This window comes from Fundulus heteroclitus, chromosome 7 (assembly GCF_011125445.2).
Source record: "Fundulus heteroclitus isolate FHET01 chromosome 7, MU-UCD_Fhet_4.1, whole genome shotgun sequence".
In the NCBI taxonomy this organism is placed as follows: domain Eukaryota; kingdom Metazoa; phylum Chordata; class Actinopteri; order Cyprinodontiformes; family Fundulidae; genus Fundulus; species Fundulus heteroclitus.
In genome coordinates, this window is record NC_046367.1 from 11,632,458 (window position 1) to 11,651,302 (window position 18,845).

Consider the following 18,845-nt stretch of genomic DNA (forward strand, 5'->3'; position numbering starts at 1 on the left):
AAAGCAGAACTTCGACTACGGGCATGTCTTGATGACATTAAAAGCAGGATGACTTTCCTGCATTTAAATTCTGACAAGACAGAAGTTGTAATCTTTGGACCAGAGTCCTCAAAAAATAAACTTCTTAATCAATCACTTAATCTGGATGGCATTAACTTGGCCTCTGTTAATACAGTAAAAATTCTTGGTGTTATTTTTGACCAAGACATGTCATTTAAATCCCATATTAAACAGGTTTCCAGAGTGTCCTTGTATCACCTCCGGAATATTACCAAAATTAAAAATATTCTGTCCAGGGGTGATGCTGAAAAACTAGTCCATGCATTTGTTACTTCGAGGCTGGACTATTGTAGTTCTTTACTATTAGGAAGTACACAAAATGCAGTTTTAAGTCTTTAGCTGATCCAAAATGCTGCAGCAAGAGTTCTGATGAAAATCAACAAGCGGGATCATATTTCTCCTATTTCAGCTTCCCTTCATTGGCTTCCTGTTAAATCAGGAATATGATTTAAAATTCTCCTTCTAACGTATAAAGCCCTTAATAATCAAGCTCTATCATATATCAGAGCTCTGATTACCCCGTATGTTCCTAACAGAGCACTTCGCTCTCAGACTGCAGGTCTGCTGATGGTTCCTAGAGTCTCTAAGTAGAATGGGAGGCAGATCCTTTAGCTATCAGGCTCCTCTCCTGTGGAACCAACTCCCAGATTTGGTCCATGAGGCAGACACCCTGTCTACTTTTAGGACTAGGCCTAAAACTTTCCTTTTCGACAAATCTTATAGTTAGAATAGCTTAGGTTACCCTGAGCTATCCCTATAGTTATGCTGCTATAGGTTTAGGCTACTGGAGGACATCAGGGTCTATTTTTCTCACTCTACTGATTTCTACTGCTCTCCAGTTTTGCATTGCATTGCATTGAAATGACTATTGTCATTTCAGCTTTTAACTTTTTGTTCTCTCTCTTTTTTCTTCATAGTAGGTACACCTGGTCTGGCGTTCTGTTAGCTGTGACATCATCCAGGAAAGACAGATCACCTGCTATTACCATCTAATGTAGAACAGATTACTGGATCAATGTGTGCTTCTGCGCTTTTTGTCTCTCTTGTTGTGTCTATGCTCTGTCTTCTCTAACCCACAGTCGGTAGAGGCAGATGACCGTTCATACTGAGACTGGTTCTGCTGGAGGTTTTTCCTTTCCGTTAAAGGGGAGTTTTTCTTTCCACTGTCGCTTCATGCTTGGTCAGTATGAGGGATTGCTGCAAAGTCATGGACAATGCAGACGACTCTCCCTGTAGCTTCTCCAGGAGTGAATGCTGCTTGTCGGGACTTTGATGTAATCAACTGTGTTCCCTTAGATAGGAAATTCTTTTGACCAATCTGTATAATCTGATTGAAGTTGACTTTGGAAAGTGCCTTGAAATGACATGTTTCATGAATTGGTGCTATGTAAATAAAATTTAATTGAACTGAAAACAATTTGCAAAGCATAACCCCTGACTTCTAGCGAGCAGCAGGCTACTGCCATTGTTGTGGCAGTTCACTTTCAGCAAGAACTAGTTCTAAATTCAGTACATGCTATGTTGAAAACAATTAGATTCATGCTCATAGTTCACCAAATAAACATTAAGAACTAGGAACAGAGTTTCAACATGAGCTAGTTCTTGTTCAAATTATTATATGTTCTCTGAAATAGAGTTTAAGAAATATAAATTATGTCATTGGGTAGAATCTTTTTTGTTTTCTCATGTTGTGCAATTACGCACTGTTTAAGGTCATTTAATGTTTAATAAATAACCTAATGTTGTGTGGTGTACTTAGCTTTGTCTTCAGCCTGAGCATGCACCTCCAGAAAGTCCCTGTGCTGTGGAAGTTGTCCTGCATCGTTCCAGTGCCAAAGACGGCGCATCCCAGCATCCCTCAGGACTACAGACCGGTAGCACTGATGTCCCACATCATGAAGACCCTTGAGAGGCTAGTCCTGGAGAAGCTAAGGCCCATGGTCAGGCCCTTCACTGATCCACTACAGTTCGCCTACCAGCCCCGCCTGGGAGTTGAGGACAGCATCATCTTCCTGTTGAACAGAGTCTACACTCATCTGGACAAGCCGGCGAGCACTGTGAGAATCTTCTTTGATTTCTCCAGTGCCTTCAACACCATCTGTTGGGCTCTACTGGGTGAGAAGATGACGGTGATGCAGGTGGAGGCACCCATCGTGTCCTGGATTACCTGACGGGCAGACCACAGTATGTACGCCTGCAGAACTGTGTGTCTGATATGGTGGTCAGCAACACTGGAGCCCCTCAGGGGACTGTCCTCTCTCCCTTCCTCTTCACCCTCTTCACCTCAGACTTCAACTACTGTACTAAGTCCTGTCACCTTCAGAAGTTTTCTGACGACTCAGCAATAGTTGACTGCATTGAAGAGGGTGATGAGAGTGAGTATAGGTCATTGGTGAGCAACTTTGTCACTTGGACTGAGCTGAACCATCTGCAGCTCAACGTGACAAAAACTAAGGAGCTAATAGTGGATCTGAGGAGGACAAAAACACCTGTGACTCTTGTTTCCATCCAGGGGGTCCCTGTAGACACTGTGGAGGAGTATAACTTGTAATATTCCGATTATAGTTCTGGTTTATGTTATTAGTTTTTGTTTTTCTCCTCTCTCCTGTCTTTGATTATCTTGCTGTTTTGAGTTCTGTCTTGTCTGGATCCTCGTTTTGTTGGTGTAATGTTTTGGTTTACCTTGTTGTTGTTATCACTTTTAGTCTTAGCCTGTTCTTCTGTCTTTAGTTTGTTCTGTTTAGGCTTATTTTTATTTTTAGACTTGTCCTGTTTGCTCCCTTAATTATTTCCACCTGGTTTTGGTTAATTAGTCCCTCCCTGCTACTGTGTCTGTCCGCCTATGTAAACCTCTTTTAGTTCTCTGTTTGTTGCCAGGACTTCACAATCATTTCATTGGTAAGAGCCCTCCTGCATTCTGTCTTGTCTGGCCTGTTCTTTGTTTTTTGAGTCTGCCCAGCCTTTTGATGTCTGTATCACCATCAGCCTAGATCCTGTCTGTTTGCCTGTCTAATTCCCTCACCTTCCCTTCAATAAACACTGCAAAATGATTACTACCGTGTCTGGCTGAACTCTGGGTTCATCTCCACATTAATCGTCACATAAGTACCTTGGAGTGTACTTTAACAACAAGCTGGACTGGACCAGGAACACCGAGGCGGTCTACAAAAAGGGCCAAAGCCGACTCTTCTTCCTGAGGAGGCTGAGGTCCTTTAACATCTGTGGGACGCTGTTGAGGATGTTTTATGAGTCTGTTGTTGCCGGCACGCTCTTCTTCGCTGTCACATCCTGGGGCAGCGGGCTGTGGGCTACCGACAACAACAGACTGAACAAAGTGATCAGGTGGGCGGGGGATGTTATGGGGGAGGAGCTGGACACTCTGATGGCAGTGGCAGAGATGAGGATGCTGTCCAGGCTACAGTCCATCTTAGACAATGTCTCACACCCTCTCCATGACACACTGACCCAGCAGATGAGCTCTTTAGCAGAAGGTTCCTTTTACCCAGATGCACCACCGAGCGCCACAGGAAATCATTTCAGCCTGTGGCTATCGATCTCTACAACGCCTCCCTCAGTTGTCCTAACACCCCCCCCCCCCCCTCTGTAACTGTCTTTTATGCATTCTCTGCACTGTTCTTGCACATGTCACCATCTCTTCACTGGGATTCCCAAGGTAAAGTGATATGACTAGTGTGATATGGTATTACCTTGTGGGGAATGTTGTAAATATATATATATATATATATATATATATTTAACAATGTGTGTAATTTCCCCCCTGAAATCATTAAAGTAAGTCTGAGTCTTATAAGTAACTCTCTGTCTGTTGGGTATTGTCCGGTGAATATCATCTTAAGAGCTGATATCAGGACAAGAGTTGAAAGGCTACGGACATTCGGCACTAATTTTAAAAAGCTTCGGCTCTATTTTAGTCATAATGAGTGGACCGGATAACACAAACATCAACATCCCTTTAATGTATAAAATCCTTGTGGAGTTAACGTTTGTTATAACCATAAAAACACACTAGAATTACATCAGCAATGGCATGGTTGGAAAAACCTAGCGGGAGCAACCCTGTAAGCTCCACGTGTGAAAACGCATTAGGTAACCTTCTAAATAGCCCATTTAACTTTCCCTGTTATTTCTCTGCCAAACCTGTCGGTGCCTCTGTTTGAGTTCGGTTCACTTTTAGCATCCAAGGGAAAGCAGTACTCAGAGTAAACGTTGGTAATTTCAGCAGCGGGCATTTGGCGTTGAGCTAGCCGAAACGCAGCCAGAGCAGGCTGCTCCGAATCGTAGTCGAGTCCCCGGCATGCTAAACTCAGCCCTGCAGCGGGTGACTCAAGATCAGCCCCTCGTCCTATCAATAATCAATAAAAAGTAAGACAAGACCACGAGTTGCTGCTCACATGAGTAAAGACACTCAGATAAAATGTTACAGAATGATTGAAAACTCCTTGTGAGGCGCTAATCTGGTACAGTGGTTCTCCAGGGATCAACAAGGGTTTGTCTAAAGATGTTTTAGAACTGATTGGTGACCTTTAGTTTATATTTCTGTAATATTCTGGTTTCTGTTCTGGTTTTATGTTTAAGTTATTTTGCTCTCCTGCTTTAGGTTCTCTGGTTGCTTTGAGTTTTGTCTTGTCTAGGTTCTTGTTTACTGTTAGTTTATCCTGTTTTGTCATCAGTTTTAGTCTTAGCTTTATCTTTTATTTTAGGTTTGTACTTCAGGGTGGTTTTGTTCTTAGCAAGTCTGGTGTAGTTTCTGTCCTGTCAGCTTTTTAGGTTTGGTTTCTGCTCTGTTATTGTTGTGGGCCTTGGCACTGATGTCTGGTCTAATTACTTACTCTGCACACCTGCCTAACTCCTCCCCTGCTGCAATCACCTCTCACCGGTTTCACCTGCCTCCACCTCCTTATAAGCTGTAGGGACCAGACATCAGTGCCAGGTTGTCTTGTTGAGTTTACGGGTGAGTCTTCTCCTGCAACATTCATTGTATGTTTTGCTTTTGGATTTTTGACCCTGTTATCTCCAGAAACCTGAGCCATCCTGTTCTGCCTGTCTGTTCATATTTTTACCTGCCCTGCTGGACTGTTTGTTTTTCTGCCATCTTTTGGTTTGACTGTATTTTTTGGCTTTTTCCCTGTTTTTGATTTTTGTTAATAAAGAACCTCATCTGAACCTCTGCTAGTCTGGTGGAATTCTGGGTCCCCTACCTCTGATCATTACAATTTCAGATAGTTATTATAAGTAGAGTTATTACAAGTTGTGTTGCTGATTTATGGTTGTGATTTATGAGCATAGACTTCCTAACCTGGCGAGCCAGATGAATTTCGTTCCGCTTAGCTCTGCCTAGCTTCACTCACATCCATCCCGGACCTCTTCCATAAAGAGTGATTTCTTCAACCAATTTTATTGTCCAGACAATCAGGACGCAGGGCTGGAGTTTCATAGATGTGACGTAGTGAAGACGCAACGGTGAAACTGTTTTGATTCAGACAACATTGGCGGCTCGCATCAAGGAAGCAAACATTGATGCTATTTCTTCCGTGTTGTCCAATCTACCTAATATTGTTTCATTAAAAGAACATCAGAGAACGTCTCTGAACGCTTTTGTTGGTGGAAACGATGTTTTCACACTTCTCCCGACTGGATTTGGCAAGAGCTTGATCTAACAAATGGCTCCTCTGGTAGTTAAGGAAATGGGACTAGTGCAGCACCCCATCGTTATCGTGTCCCTGCTGATTATCATTCGTCCATACTTTTTTGGTTGGCTTCTTTGTTGAAAATAAGTCTGCTGTGCACAAGGTTGCCTTTTATCCGCACATTTTCATGGCACAGACGACATTAATAATTTACCGACATTACGCTGATTCCACTGTTGCTATATCCAAGATGTCGGCTATTCTGTTTTGTTTTTTCCTGCGTCACTCTCATCAGCGTCACGGGTTAGCTTCTGTGTGATTGGTTGAAATAGCATGTCGATAAAGATGACAGACAAGTGGCTTATCCAATCATATGCAAGGATTTTTGATAAGACCCAGCCTTCTGAACGCCATTCCTATGGATCAATTCCAGATGGATGAGTGGAGCTAGGCGGAGCGAAATTCATTTGGCTAGGGTCAGGTTATAGACTTCCAGGCTTAGTGTGCTTTTTTACTGCTCAGTTTGGATATATGAAAGTTCTTTATAAACAAATAGGAGTCAGTAACTGAATGAGATAAGATCTGCATGATCTGAGAATGATGGAGGAATGATGATGGAGGAAGAGATAACCACCTGTTTAATTCATAATTCATTTATGTTGTTTTTGCTTGTAGCTCCAAATATTGTGGTAATTAGCATTTCTAGTGTTAAATCAGATGAGATAGTAAAAAATAATAATAATTTTCATGTTGTACATTCTGTTTTTGGAAGTGATTTGAATTATATAATGTCTCTGTTTTAGAATAATGTAAGATTGATACAAGAGGAGAGAGGAAGAAGATAAGAAGACAGAAAGGAGATTAAATGAGGGTGGAGGAAAATAGGAACACTGATGGAAAGAACGGTTGACAAGAAGGGAGAAAAATTTACTTAGAGTATTAATAAAGTTCAAGTGATAAAGTATTGACATGATTTTAGTGACAAACTAACCTATTGAGTAAAACAGAGTGGCTCAGGTTTGAGTTGAGAAGCCCAATGTCCGAGGATATAACCTCTTTCTGAGTCTCTGCACTGAACATGAGTTTCACTGCACTTCCCTAGCTGTGGCAGAATCAAGAGGCAGATTAGTTGTATTTTTTTGTGTTTTAAAAATGTCTGTTCTGCACATAATATATCCTCTTCTCTTATTGTATCCCGACATCTGGATACCGTGGCTGATGGCTCTTCAGACACAGAAGGCCTTGAAGAAACCAGAGATGATCTTATGTTAGCTGACTCACTGACCAGAGTTAACTCACCTTTTACGAGCAAACAATATACTTGCACATCAACTACTACCATACACAGACACATAAGGTAGTTATACACACTTTCTGTAAGTTTATACATGCTCATGCTGCACTACACACACAATCACTTGCATTCATGTCAAGGAGATTTCCAGGTCTGTGCTTTTTTGAACATGTTTAACACCTTTTCACCTCACATCACCACAACCCATTTTCTCATCCCAAACGGGCTGTATGCACATCTCCACTACTTCCTGAACTTCAGCAGCTCCTTTGTTTCCTGCCTTTCATTACTGGACAGACTGATTAATCCAGATGTGTCTGACCTCAGTAACCAGCCAGACACACCTGGATCAATCAGCTTGTCCTGTAATAAAAGACAGGAAACAAAGGAGCTGCTAAGGTTCAGGAAGTAGTGGAGCTGTGCTTATAGGTCATTAGTTGGAGACATTAATCTGCTTCTTTGAGATGCACAGGCCCCTGATGCGGCCAGGTTACAGTAAGAAAGATATATCAACCTTTATCTGCGGGCTTGACCACTACTTCTTTTTTATGTTAACGCAGAAAAACCTATTTCTCATAGGTATGTAGATGTGAACAGAATGAGTATTTGTTGCACTTTTTTGAAAACGTGGGGGAACTCTGTCTCCACAGACAGCCACAGGTATAGAATAAATGTTTAACCCTAACCCACCACCACTGTCCCCCAACCCAAAGACACAGTTCTAGTTTTCTATTAATAACACTATCTATTTATTTATTTTATTCATCTTGAATGTACTAAAAGTGTGGAGAGGCACATTCCTGGCTCTTACACTTGATTTTTGTTGTTTAAATATTAATAAATATGTAAAAAATAAATGAGACCATTACTGTCCCCATTTCCTAATTTCATCTTCATTTTTTATGTACGAGCTAGAAATGTCCCCAGATTTGATTTCAGAAATCTGGTCACCTTATCTAGGAAGAGCACCAAAATCCTGCTTGGTAGAAAAGGCACTTTTGTGGGTTTTTATGGTTTGTACACAGAGTCCACACAAAAAAAAATCACTTTTACACTGCTGATTTTCTGGAAGGTTTTAACTGAGGCCCAACAGTAATGTAACAATAGGAACTATTTTATATGTATGTTGCACACGGACAAGTTACTGTGTCGCAATGATCCGATAGTAATGGTATCCTGACCGAGCTGTTTGTAGTTTACCCGCTGATATTAGTAAAGTTCTGACCCAGCTGGTTTATTGTGCAACTACTTTGGGCTATTTGAGTAAGCACAGGAATGGAAATAACTAGAATAAAACAAGTAACATAACATAAAAAGGTTCAATTTCTAGGTGAAGACTCCTTTAGGTTTTTTTCAGCACAGTACTTTGTGATATCTGTCTTGGTATATAAATGAAGTATTATTTGTTTTTACCAAGAAAAGACCACTTCAACTTTGAGCAACTGGATGGCTTTATTTTATTGCTGTCATCATCCAGCCAAAACAAAATGGAACATAGACTGAAAAGCTGATTTGGTAATCTAGTCTGCAGTTGAAGGATAACTTTTGTACCTCAGTGATTGACAGGAAACAAGGCCTCAACAAAAAACGCTGTTAATTGTAACAATAGAAAGACATGTACATTTCCTTTACGAATGGATATCAATAGAGTAGAAAAAGATATTGGTTACCCGACCACTGTGGGAAGACTTTGGTTTAGTACAAATTAAATGGACAGGTTTTAAAATTAACCATACATGTTAATTTCAAAGTGTTGTGACAGATTACCCAAGTCTATACTACTTAAAAAAGAGAAAACTCCATAAAAGCAATACAATGTGAAACATGGAATCAGAAACACAGCAAGAAGTTGACCAGAATAGGGTAGCATGACAGATGACCTGACACTGAGTGTTGCTTAGCTGGCTGACTATACAGAGGAAAACACAGAGGACAGCAGGTGGAGCAATTAAGCACAGGTGGAAAGTGTAGAGGAGAGAAGGAGAGAGAGGACAATGATCTGATAGAAACAGGAGGGAAGCAGGCTCTGACAGGAATAGATGAATGAACAAATATGAAAGAATGACAACTAAACGAAACTGGGGACAAGCAGGCTGGGAAAATAAGGATCTAACAGAACTACTAAAATTATAGAAACTCACTAAGACAGGAACTGAATCTAAGAGACTGACAAAGTGAGAACACATAAACCAAAATTGCAGGATCCCCAGGACCCTGACACTAATCTAAGTCCTGGGGATTTTGATGTGCAAGTCAAATGTTCAAAAAAAAAGATTAATATTTTTGAGATAATTCTCAGAAAACAACTGAAGAAAATGGAATTTAAAGCTATTGCGTCTTAAATTAAAGCGATGGTTGGGTTACAGACCCATTTTCTTCTACAAATAAGTGAATTTTATGCCGATAAAAATATATAACAGTAGAACAAATCTTAGCACTGGTGCTATGGCTCAGTAAATTCTTACAGGATATGTAAGCTCTATCTCAGGTTGTGGTGAGTTCTTCTAAAGGTATATAGTCATGTTATCTGCTTATAAAAAAAGACCAAAACCCATTTGATCATGATAAAATAAAGTTATACACACCAAGCCTCCATTCTATTAATGCTTTGATGTCCTTTTTGTGAATAAAAATAGCTCCAGCACTGGGCGTGATGACCACATGGCGTCATCTACGGGCAGTATTGCAGAACTATCATAGAGTTGGTTTGCTTAGTAAATAAAAGAGTAATAAATAATGCCGGACAGAGCCTGACCCTCTGCAAAGCCTCGCAGTAAAGCGGCAGCTTGCCGTGATCAAAGAACCACCATTGTTAATTAAATACACCCATCTAAAGCAACTTTAAGAGCCTCACATCAGAACATTTACTCACGTCAATGAACTCTGCGGTCACATCTGAGCCTCGGCAGGTATAGCATCTGCTTCAATGAACACCAACGTTCATGCTGTATTCCCACCAACATTCCAGTCTTTTCCTTCTTGGAATCAGAATTTATTTGTATTTTTTTCCACCACTGGATCTTGGACAATTCTACATTGTTTTGCAGGGAGATGCTAATAGCCATTAGCCGTTTCCTTGTTTTTCCCCCGCTGCACATGTACTTCCTCTGTCATTAAAAATAAACACTAACGACTTTATTTAGTAAAAAAATTGAGAAAAAGCAAAGCTTAAAACGCCAAAAATAACAGCTACTATGCCAGCAGGATGTGATAATTTTTCATAAAAACTTTGTTTGCAACCATAGTGAACTGCTGACGTATAAATAGAGTCAAATAGCGTGGCTATGCGCCTTTAATATTTTATTTTCAAAAGAAAAACCAAAGACATAACGAGTAAAGGGTTGCAAGACAACAACCGAAAAACACTGATTTTGGTAGTCTTTACAGGTGTTGTCATTGTCATTACAACATTATAGACTCTCACTGATTGATCCTGTACATCTATGTTTTTGCTCTCTGCTCATCTCATTCTGTTGGCTGCAGCTAGAACCGTCTTAGAACTGTAACAGACAGATATGTACCAACCTTGTAAAATAACCAACCTTCCAACAAATACAATCCAGGTTATAAACTCCCTCACTAAACTTTTACATTTGAGCTCTCCACTGTTATTACAAAAGAAAAATGTATTCCCTATCCCTTATTATTTCAATCCTCTGAATGACTTTAAATATCAATTTGTTAAACACTTTCACAGAAAAAAATATATAAATGCTTATATCACCATGTTCGCCACTAAGCACACTATTGTTCAAATTCTGAGTATCAGTATCAGATTATGTTGACACCCATAACATATAAAGAATTTCTAGAAATACATATCTTTTCCTGGCAAATCTGGGTAAGACAAGGAAAATTTACCTGAACTTCAAGCCAGTAAAACTGAATTGTTACATAAATGAAACACGTTTACAATTACACTCTTGTTAAACATAGCTTTTTAAGATGTTTAGAAATTTCTTTCATTTTGAGTCCATATATAAATGGATTAAACAAAGGATGATACAGAAATATTTGCAGCGTCATTATTAAGCGTGCAGTTTTTGGAAAATCAGACTCCATTCGAGCTATAGTTACATCATATGCAGCCAAATAGGAGAAGCTGATTAAAATTATCAGGTGGGGTGCACAAGTCTCAGCAGCCTTTCTCCTAAAGGACTTACAACTTTGATACGATAATATAAATATCTTTGTATATGTAAAAACTGTAAAAAGCATTGGGAGTATGACAAGATCTAATAAAGCAACAACCCCTAAAACAGCAAGTGATCTTGATTTTGTACATTGAAGTGTGAAAATTGCATTATTGCAAAATATTCCATTCAAATTTAAGTTACATATTTTAGTTTTAGCACTGAGTATTGCTTCAGGTGCAATGTGACAAGCTGGTACAACCCAAGCTAGAATCAGAAGGACTTTAACAGTAGTTTTTCTCATGATAGTTGAATATTTCAGTGGTTTACATATTGACACATATCTGTCAAAGGCCATGGCTGCTAACAGCCAGAACTCTGTGCCACCAACAGAATAAAACATGAAAAACTGTAAAAGACAAGCTGATAATGGGATGATCGGTTTTTCAGATAAAAAGTCTATCAAAAGCTTTGGGTAAACAGTTGTGCTGTAAACAAGACAGTTACATAACAAAGCTGCAATAAAAATGTACATTGGCTCATGGAGGTTTTTATGAATCCAGATGAGATACACAATAGTAGCATTACTGCAAATTACCAAAACATATACTGTAAACATAACAGAAAAATATAGATATCTGTATTTATTCATCTCCACATATCCAGTCAGAGTTATGTGGGTAACATTTAACTCATCCATAAATGTGTATTTCTTTTAAGTACTCTAACTGTTCATTAAATGAAAAGCTTCAGTCCACAGGAGATATAGGTGTTTGTTCTCCTAAGTACCCGGGTTAAAACTAATGAGTTTGTCTTTTTATCCCTTCACCCCTCCTGGAAACTGAACGCTGGGGACCTACTACAATGAAGTGTATATTTCACACCAGCATAGCATCATGTAATTTTTCCAACAACATCAACATCAGTCATTTATGAACTAATATGATTGATGTTGACTCAAACACATTTATAACAATAATTTACAATAATGTGTTACAATTACAAAAGGTCATATTTGATGTAAACAATTCAGCATCAGATGGCGTTTTAATCAAATTCATTGTGTGCATCATTAAGTTAAAGTCAATCATTGTAATTCTCTATAAAAAAGGATAGAGTTTATCCATCCATCCATCAATTTTCTGACAAGCTTTATCCCTGATGGGGTTGCAAGGGGTGCTGGTGCCTATCTCCAGCTGTCAATGGGCGAGAGGCGTGGTACTACCTTGACAGGTCGCAGGGCAACACAGAGACAGACAGGACAAACAACCATTCATGCACACAGTCACACCTAAGGAGAATTTAGGGGGGCCAATTAACCCAACAGTCATGTTTTTGGACTGTGGGAGGAAGCCGAAGTACTCGGAGAGAACCCACACCTGCACAAGGAGAACATGCAAACTCTAAGCAGAAAGACCCAGGGCAAGGGTAGGACTCAAACCCAGGACATTCTTGCTGCATTGGAACAGTGCTACCCACTTGCACCCAAATCCTCAATAACAGAACTAAGTGTGGCACATGCAGAATCAGCAAAAATTAACCCGTATTCAATAGAAACCTGCAATGATTTTAAAGGAATTTAAAGAAGGGCCAGTGTAAAAATGTATGGAGGACTAGTGGAAGGAGTTGTGGGTTTTATTCTAACTCCTGTCACATGTCTATGTGCCCAAAGTACTTAACCCAAAGTTGGCTACCGGTCTACTTATTGGTGAAGCAATGTTAATGTGATTGGGTGAATGTAGCTCTAGTGTGAGGCACTTTGAGTGGTCACTATGACTAGAAAAGTGCTTAATAAAATTTTGTCCATTAAATCATAAAAAATGAAAACAATGGCAAAACCAATTATTCGTCAGTGTGATTGCTGATTGAGTTATTCCTCTTTTTTCTGTAAAGATCTTAATCTGCCCGTACATTTGATTTTGGGCTTCCCTGTAAATTGTGTTGAAAATTTAGGCCAAGAAGTATGATGATGGTGATGATGACCTGTTTTATTTTACACAGAGACAATGTACAACATTTCATTGATCCTCGCAAATGAAAGATGCACAGTACTAGGTGACATAAAAAAAATGCTAATTTCCACCTGTAGTCCCTGGACAGGTTGATGCTGATTAAATATAATTTAACAGAGATTGTGAGTTGATGACCAGAATAATTACAGGTTTTTACATGCAATACATATCAATAAATCATAATTCGCTTCTCACTATGTCATTACTTAAACCATTTAAACCATAACTTATTAAAACTGTTTTGCATGCCTGCACGGTGGCTAACAGATTGAAGAGCAGAACATAATAATCTCCCCGAACAAAGTCCAGTGAGCATCACAATGGCAAACAGCCAACAACGACTCTCAGGTATGAAAAACTGGACTGCACCAGGCCTGGAGATGAGCCATGCCTGCTGACTGAAGAAGCTGACTTCTCTCCATGAACACCTAGCAGCACAAATGATCCAACTGCTGACGAATGGGACCCACCCCGAATGGCTGACAGAGGGTTTAACAGTCCTAATAATGAAAGACCTCCAGAAGTGGATGACGTCAACTAGCCAATAACCTGCCTCTCCAACATGGAAGCGCCTGTCAGGCATCATAATGGGCACATGGACCAACACATGACAGAAGCCCAGAAAGGCATAGGTAGAAACACCGTAGGAGCCAAACACCAGCTGCTGGTTGACAGAACAGACACCCTAGACTGCAAAAGCAGACATACAAACCTGTGCACTGCCTGGATTGATTACAAGAAAGCTTATGATTCAATGCAACACACATGGATCCTGGAATAACCAAAGCTGTATAAGGTCAACAGGACTCTGAGAGCCTTCATTGCAAACTCCACGAGGCTATGGAAAACCACCTTTGAGTTCAACTTCAAGCCAATTGCAGAAATCTCCACCAAATGTGGAATATACCAAGGAGATGTTCTGTCCCCTATGCTGTTCTGTATAGGCCTGAGCCCCCTCAGCCAAATAATAAGTCTGGCTATGGATACCGACTCAGAAATGGGGCCACTATCAGCTACCTTCTGTACAAGTATGACATCAAGCTGTACGCTAAGAGTTAGCGAGACATTGACTCACTGATCCACACCACCAGGATCTACAACAGGGAAATCAGAATGTCATTTGGGCTGGACGGATGTAATCCGCACAAAGAGAGGGAAGGTAATCCACACAAAGGTGATTGCCGTCTCAGAAGGGAGAATATCAGATGTCGAAGATAGCTATAAGTACCTTGTAATACCACAAGCAAATGGCAACCACGAAAAGGCCACAAGAAGAGCAACAACAGCCAAATATGTGCAATGAGTAAGGCAAGTTCTGAGCAGTCAGCTCAATGGCAAGAACAAGGTCCGGGCAATCAAAAGCTATGCATTGCCAGTAATCAGATACCCTGCTGGGGTAATAAATTGGCCCAAGGAGGAAATCCAGACCAATTATGTTAAAACATGAAAGCTACTCACCATGCATGGTGGGTTCGACCCCAAATTCAGTATCCACAGGCTATACACTAAGTGCAAAGAAGGAGTAAGAGGCCTAGTGAGCATCAAAGCCACCATTGAAGATGACATATCCAAGCTCCAAGAATATACCAGGAAGATGGCACCAAGGGATGAAGTGCTCAGTGAATCTCTCAGACAATGAAGCTGGAAGTGAAGGAACTGAAGAAATCATCATGGTAAGAAATAACCCTGCATAGGATGTACCACCGACAGATACCGGAAGTGTCTCATGTGACCAAATCCTACCAATGGCTAGAGAGGGCTGGACTGAGGGACAGCACTGAAGCCCTGATCATGTCAGCACAGGAGCAGGCCTTGAGCACCAGAGCAATAGAGGCCCAGATCTACCAAACCAGGCAAGATCCCAGGTGCAGACTATGCAAAGAGGCCCCAGAAACCATCCAGCATCTCACAGCAAGATGTAAGATACTAACAGGGAAGGAATACATGGAACACTATAACCAAGTGGCTGGTATAGTATAGATAAAACATCTGTTCAGAGTACCAACTGGAGACCCCCAGGTCAAAATGAGAGTCACCTCCCAAGGTGGTGGTGATAGAGACAAGGTCCTGTGGGACTTCCAGATACAAGCAGACAAAATGGTTATATCTAACCAACCGGACATGGTGATCATTGATAAACAGCAGAGGACAACTGTTGTGATCACTAAGGCCATCCAGTGATGAAAACATCAGGAAAAAAGAACACAAGAAACTAGAGAAATACCAAGGGCTCAGGGAAGAACCAGAAAGAGCCTGGAAGGTGAAGACAACATCAGTGCCTATGGTCATCGGAGCACTCGGAGCAGTAACCCCCTACTCTGGAGAAGTAGCTCCAACGAGACCTGGAGAAACATCAGAAATCTCAGTCCAGAAGAGAGCAATATTAGGAAGAGCTAAGATCCTAAGAAGGTCTAAGAACCACACTCCAACCAGATGGTGGCGGTAATGCTTACCTCTAGTTTGCGAGTTTTTAAAAAAGAAAAAAAAGAACACGTCCTCTCTGAAGGGGGCGGAGCTTGGTGATGGAGTGTTCCTGGGTCTGTGTTTGTGATTGGTTGGGAAGATGTGATGACTGTAATATTAACCTACGTGGCTAGAATGCAAAAGGAAAGAAAACTGTTATTTTATTGAACTTTTTATTGACCCTTTTTTCCTATCATTGATATACGTCTATCGATCAATATATATTGGTAAACACAGCGACCAACCAGGGATCTCTCCATGATTCACTGTTATGTTTTATTTAAAACTGAAAGAGTAACGCTCTAGCTTGGCTAATTTAGCATGACGCATTTTTTATTTTTTTTTTGAAGAAGAAGAAGGGTCAGAAGTTAAACGATGTCCAGGTGTTATGCCGAAAAGTGCGTCCCTGTCGAGTTATGCATCCCCTGTCGCGGGAGCGCGCCTCACTCTGTACAACTAAATAGACCCTTTTCACGGTGACGTCATGCAACTTCCGTTCTGCGGAGAAGCAGGGTATCTTTATCTCCGCTTTGTCCGCGAGTGACCAACACAGTTACTTGTTCTTAAATTAATGATATCAAAACATTTTAATATACCTCTTGTGGGGAAAAACAGTTGTTATTTGGCAGATTGATTTACAAAATTAAGGGTGTTATAAACAACATTAAATCCAAAGTTTTTATCCGACGTATGGCTGATTTATTTGTTGTGGTCTCTTGTCATTCACATACAACAATAAACCGCTAGAGCCCACGTGAGTTTTGAAACTGCAAAGCTTTGTCTTAAACGGAAGATCAAACATGCATCTACACAGCACAGCGTTCATAGACCAGTGTAAACTGTGAAGCATTCGCGAGCGTCAGAAAGCTATGGTGCATTAAGGAGCATGGGACATTTCAAACTTACAAGGAAAGAGGCATAAAACGGAATATAACTTAACTCACACAATAATCTATTTATCCAGACACAGTGTGGGCTTTCTAATAATACTGAATGCTCTATAATTGTATTTCTGTTATGTTTTGATTATGCAGATCTGCTAGCTTTTTATTCTGAAAAATCTATAATATTACAGCAGCAAATAATCAAAGTTTTTCAAAAGCCTGTTTAAAAGCTCCAAATGGAGCTTCAGATCATACAGCGACAATTGCACTGCATTTGCGGACCTTTATCCTTTAACTACAGATGAATATACAGGAAAACAGTCATACAAGGGTCAACTCCTCTGAGATAGCAGGGGATGCGTTTTTAGGCAAGGGGCTGCCAAACAAATGCATCCCCCTTGTTTTTAACATTACACACACATGGAATTCACAGTGGTAGCTCAGAACACATGTGTAAACATGTAGAAAATGTTAAATTAGCTACAAGTGCATATTTAAGTAAAACAGCAGGGGATGTTTTTTTTTTTTTTTTTGGCTGCCCCTTGCCAAAAAATGCATCCCCCTATGTTTTTAATCTAAAAAAAATTCCCAAACACATGCAATTTACACTGGTAGCTCAGAACACACATGTAAACATGTAGAAAATGTAAAATCAGCTACAAGTGTATGTTTCTGTAAAACTGCAAGGGATGCATTTTTTGGCAAGGGGCTGCCAAAAGATTTTATTTATATTACATGTTTTGTGTCCTTCACATTTGTACATTTAATTTTTTGTTTGTTTTTAAAGCGTATTATTACATTTTGTGCTCAAAGCAGTTAAACTAATACCCACTCCTGTGTCCCGACAGTAGACGGCGCATGTTTAAAATCAATAGTCTAACTAACTGGATCTAGCTAGCTACCTGAAAGAGCACCTGCTAGCTAACCATTATTAATACAACTTTTGTTCATTAATAAAACATTTGAAATAACCCCCCCCCCCCCCCCATGTTTTTTTTGCAAATCACACACTGGGTACTTGTGATAGAGAGGTTGAGCGTTTTCCTAATTGGATATGGTTAGATAACCCTTGTCAGTTCTTAAACCCAGTTATCTGTCTATCTGCACACTCTTTTGGAGGGGGGATAATAACTCCCTCCCCCCCAAATAAAAAGCCTGGCTCCGCCCCTCTTGCTCGGCGGCAAGACGTCTTCACATTAAACTGTATGTGACACCAAGCTTGAAACACTGAGCTGCTCCAAGCAGGTGGTCGCAAGGACATGTATCGTCACAGTCCCTCACTGTGTGCGCACTGACAATTGTGTGGTGGGTGCCAGCTCGAAAACAGAACGGCTCAACATGCTTAACTAGCTAATCAAACATTTCACTATCCCTTCCCCGGCTGGGAAAAATTGTGGGAATTGTAGGAATTTGTCCCAAGAAATGTAGGCAACAGCTAAGCTTGACAAAGAAGGTAAAAGGTCTGAAGTCATGATTTAGGTTTTTGTCTATTTTCCTTTAGACTTTTCTGATCAGCCTTCACCTCTCTGCCACTATTCAATCAGCTCAATCTCCTTCATGCCAAATCCTTGCTGTTAATCAGATCCACTTGCTGCAAGTAATTACAATAAACTCTGGTCACTTGTTCACCTGCTTGCATATACCTGCCTCAGCCAAATCATCCCAGCCATAACGTCTCTTCTCGCCTCATCCAGTTTGATGTGCTCTGTCTCTACTAGATCCTGTGTGCTCAGCCAGTTGGACTCTTCTGTTAAAGGTTGCCTGTGTCTGCATGCTGCTGTTCTGTCCATTTCTCCGGGAGTTCCAGCCGCTCGCTCTGCCTGTTCTGGTGGCTCCCCGGTCCTCTGCTCATCCCTGCCTGCCAGCACTTCCTGCCGTAGCTCATCTGCCAAGTCTGTTTCTGCTTGCCTGCCTCACCTGCCATTATTCATCCTCTCAATAAACCTTTTAGAAATACTTAACTCTGGTTGCGGCTGAATATCAGGTTCACCAGCAGTAACCATTGCATCCGGAGAGAGTCCGCGCTGCTCACAGTATGCGCACAGCACGCCCATGTATGTGGGAGCTGTAATATTGTGTTTATATCAGTAAAGCACACCGAGAGCCCACTTTAGCTTAACAACCATATTAGCCTGTTTTGTAGTTCTTCTTCTGCTCTGAGACCTTCTCTTCTTTTCATTTATTTGGCGGATTGCAAACAACTTACAGGTGCATACTGCCACCTACTGTACAAGAGTGTGTAGCTTTGTAGGTTCCACCTACTATATTCTATTTTTTTATTTTGTATTATGTAAAAATAAAAAAAATGCTTTATTAATTACCCTAATTTCCTCCCTATCACCATCTGTCCC

General features: G+C 40.5%; 1 protein-coding gene across 1 annotated transcript; it reads right to left on the bottom strand.

Annotated features, from left to right (window-relative positions):
• Positions 1 to 10,917: 10,917 nt before the first annotated feature.
• On the bottom strand, positions 10,918 to 11,835 carry LOC105940253 (olfactory receptor 13C2-like). The gene has a single exon (XM_012882740.2). The coding sequence runs from the start codon at positions 11,833 to 11,835 to the stop codon at positions 10,918 to 10,920; it is 918 nt and encodes a 305-aa protein (XP_012738194.1).
• Between the last annotated feature and the right edge of the window lie 7,010 nt (positions 11,836 to 18,845).

Bases quoted from the DNA above. Each gene is read 5' to 3' on its own strand.
- LOC105940253 (XM_012882740.2), bottom strand. From the start codon at position 11,835: ATGGATGAGTTAAATGTTACCCACATAACTCTGACTGGATATGTGGAG.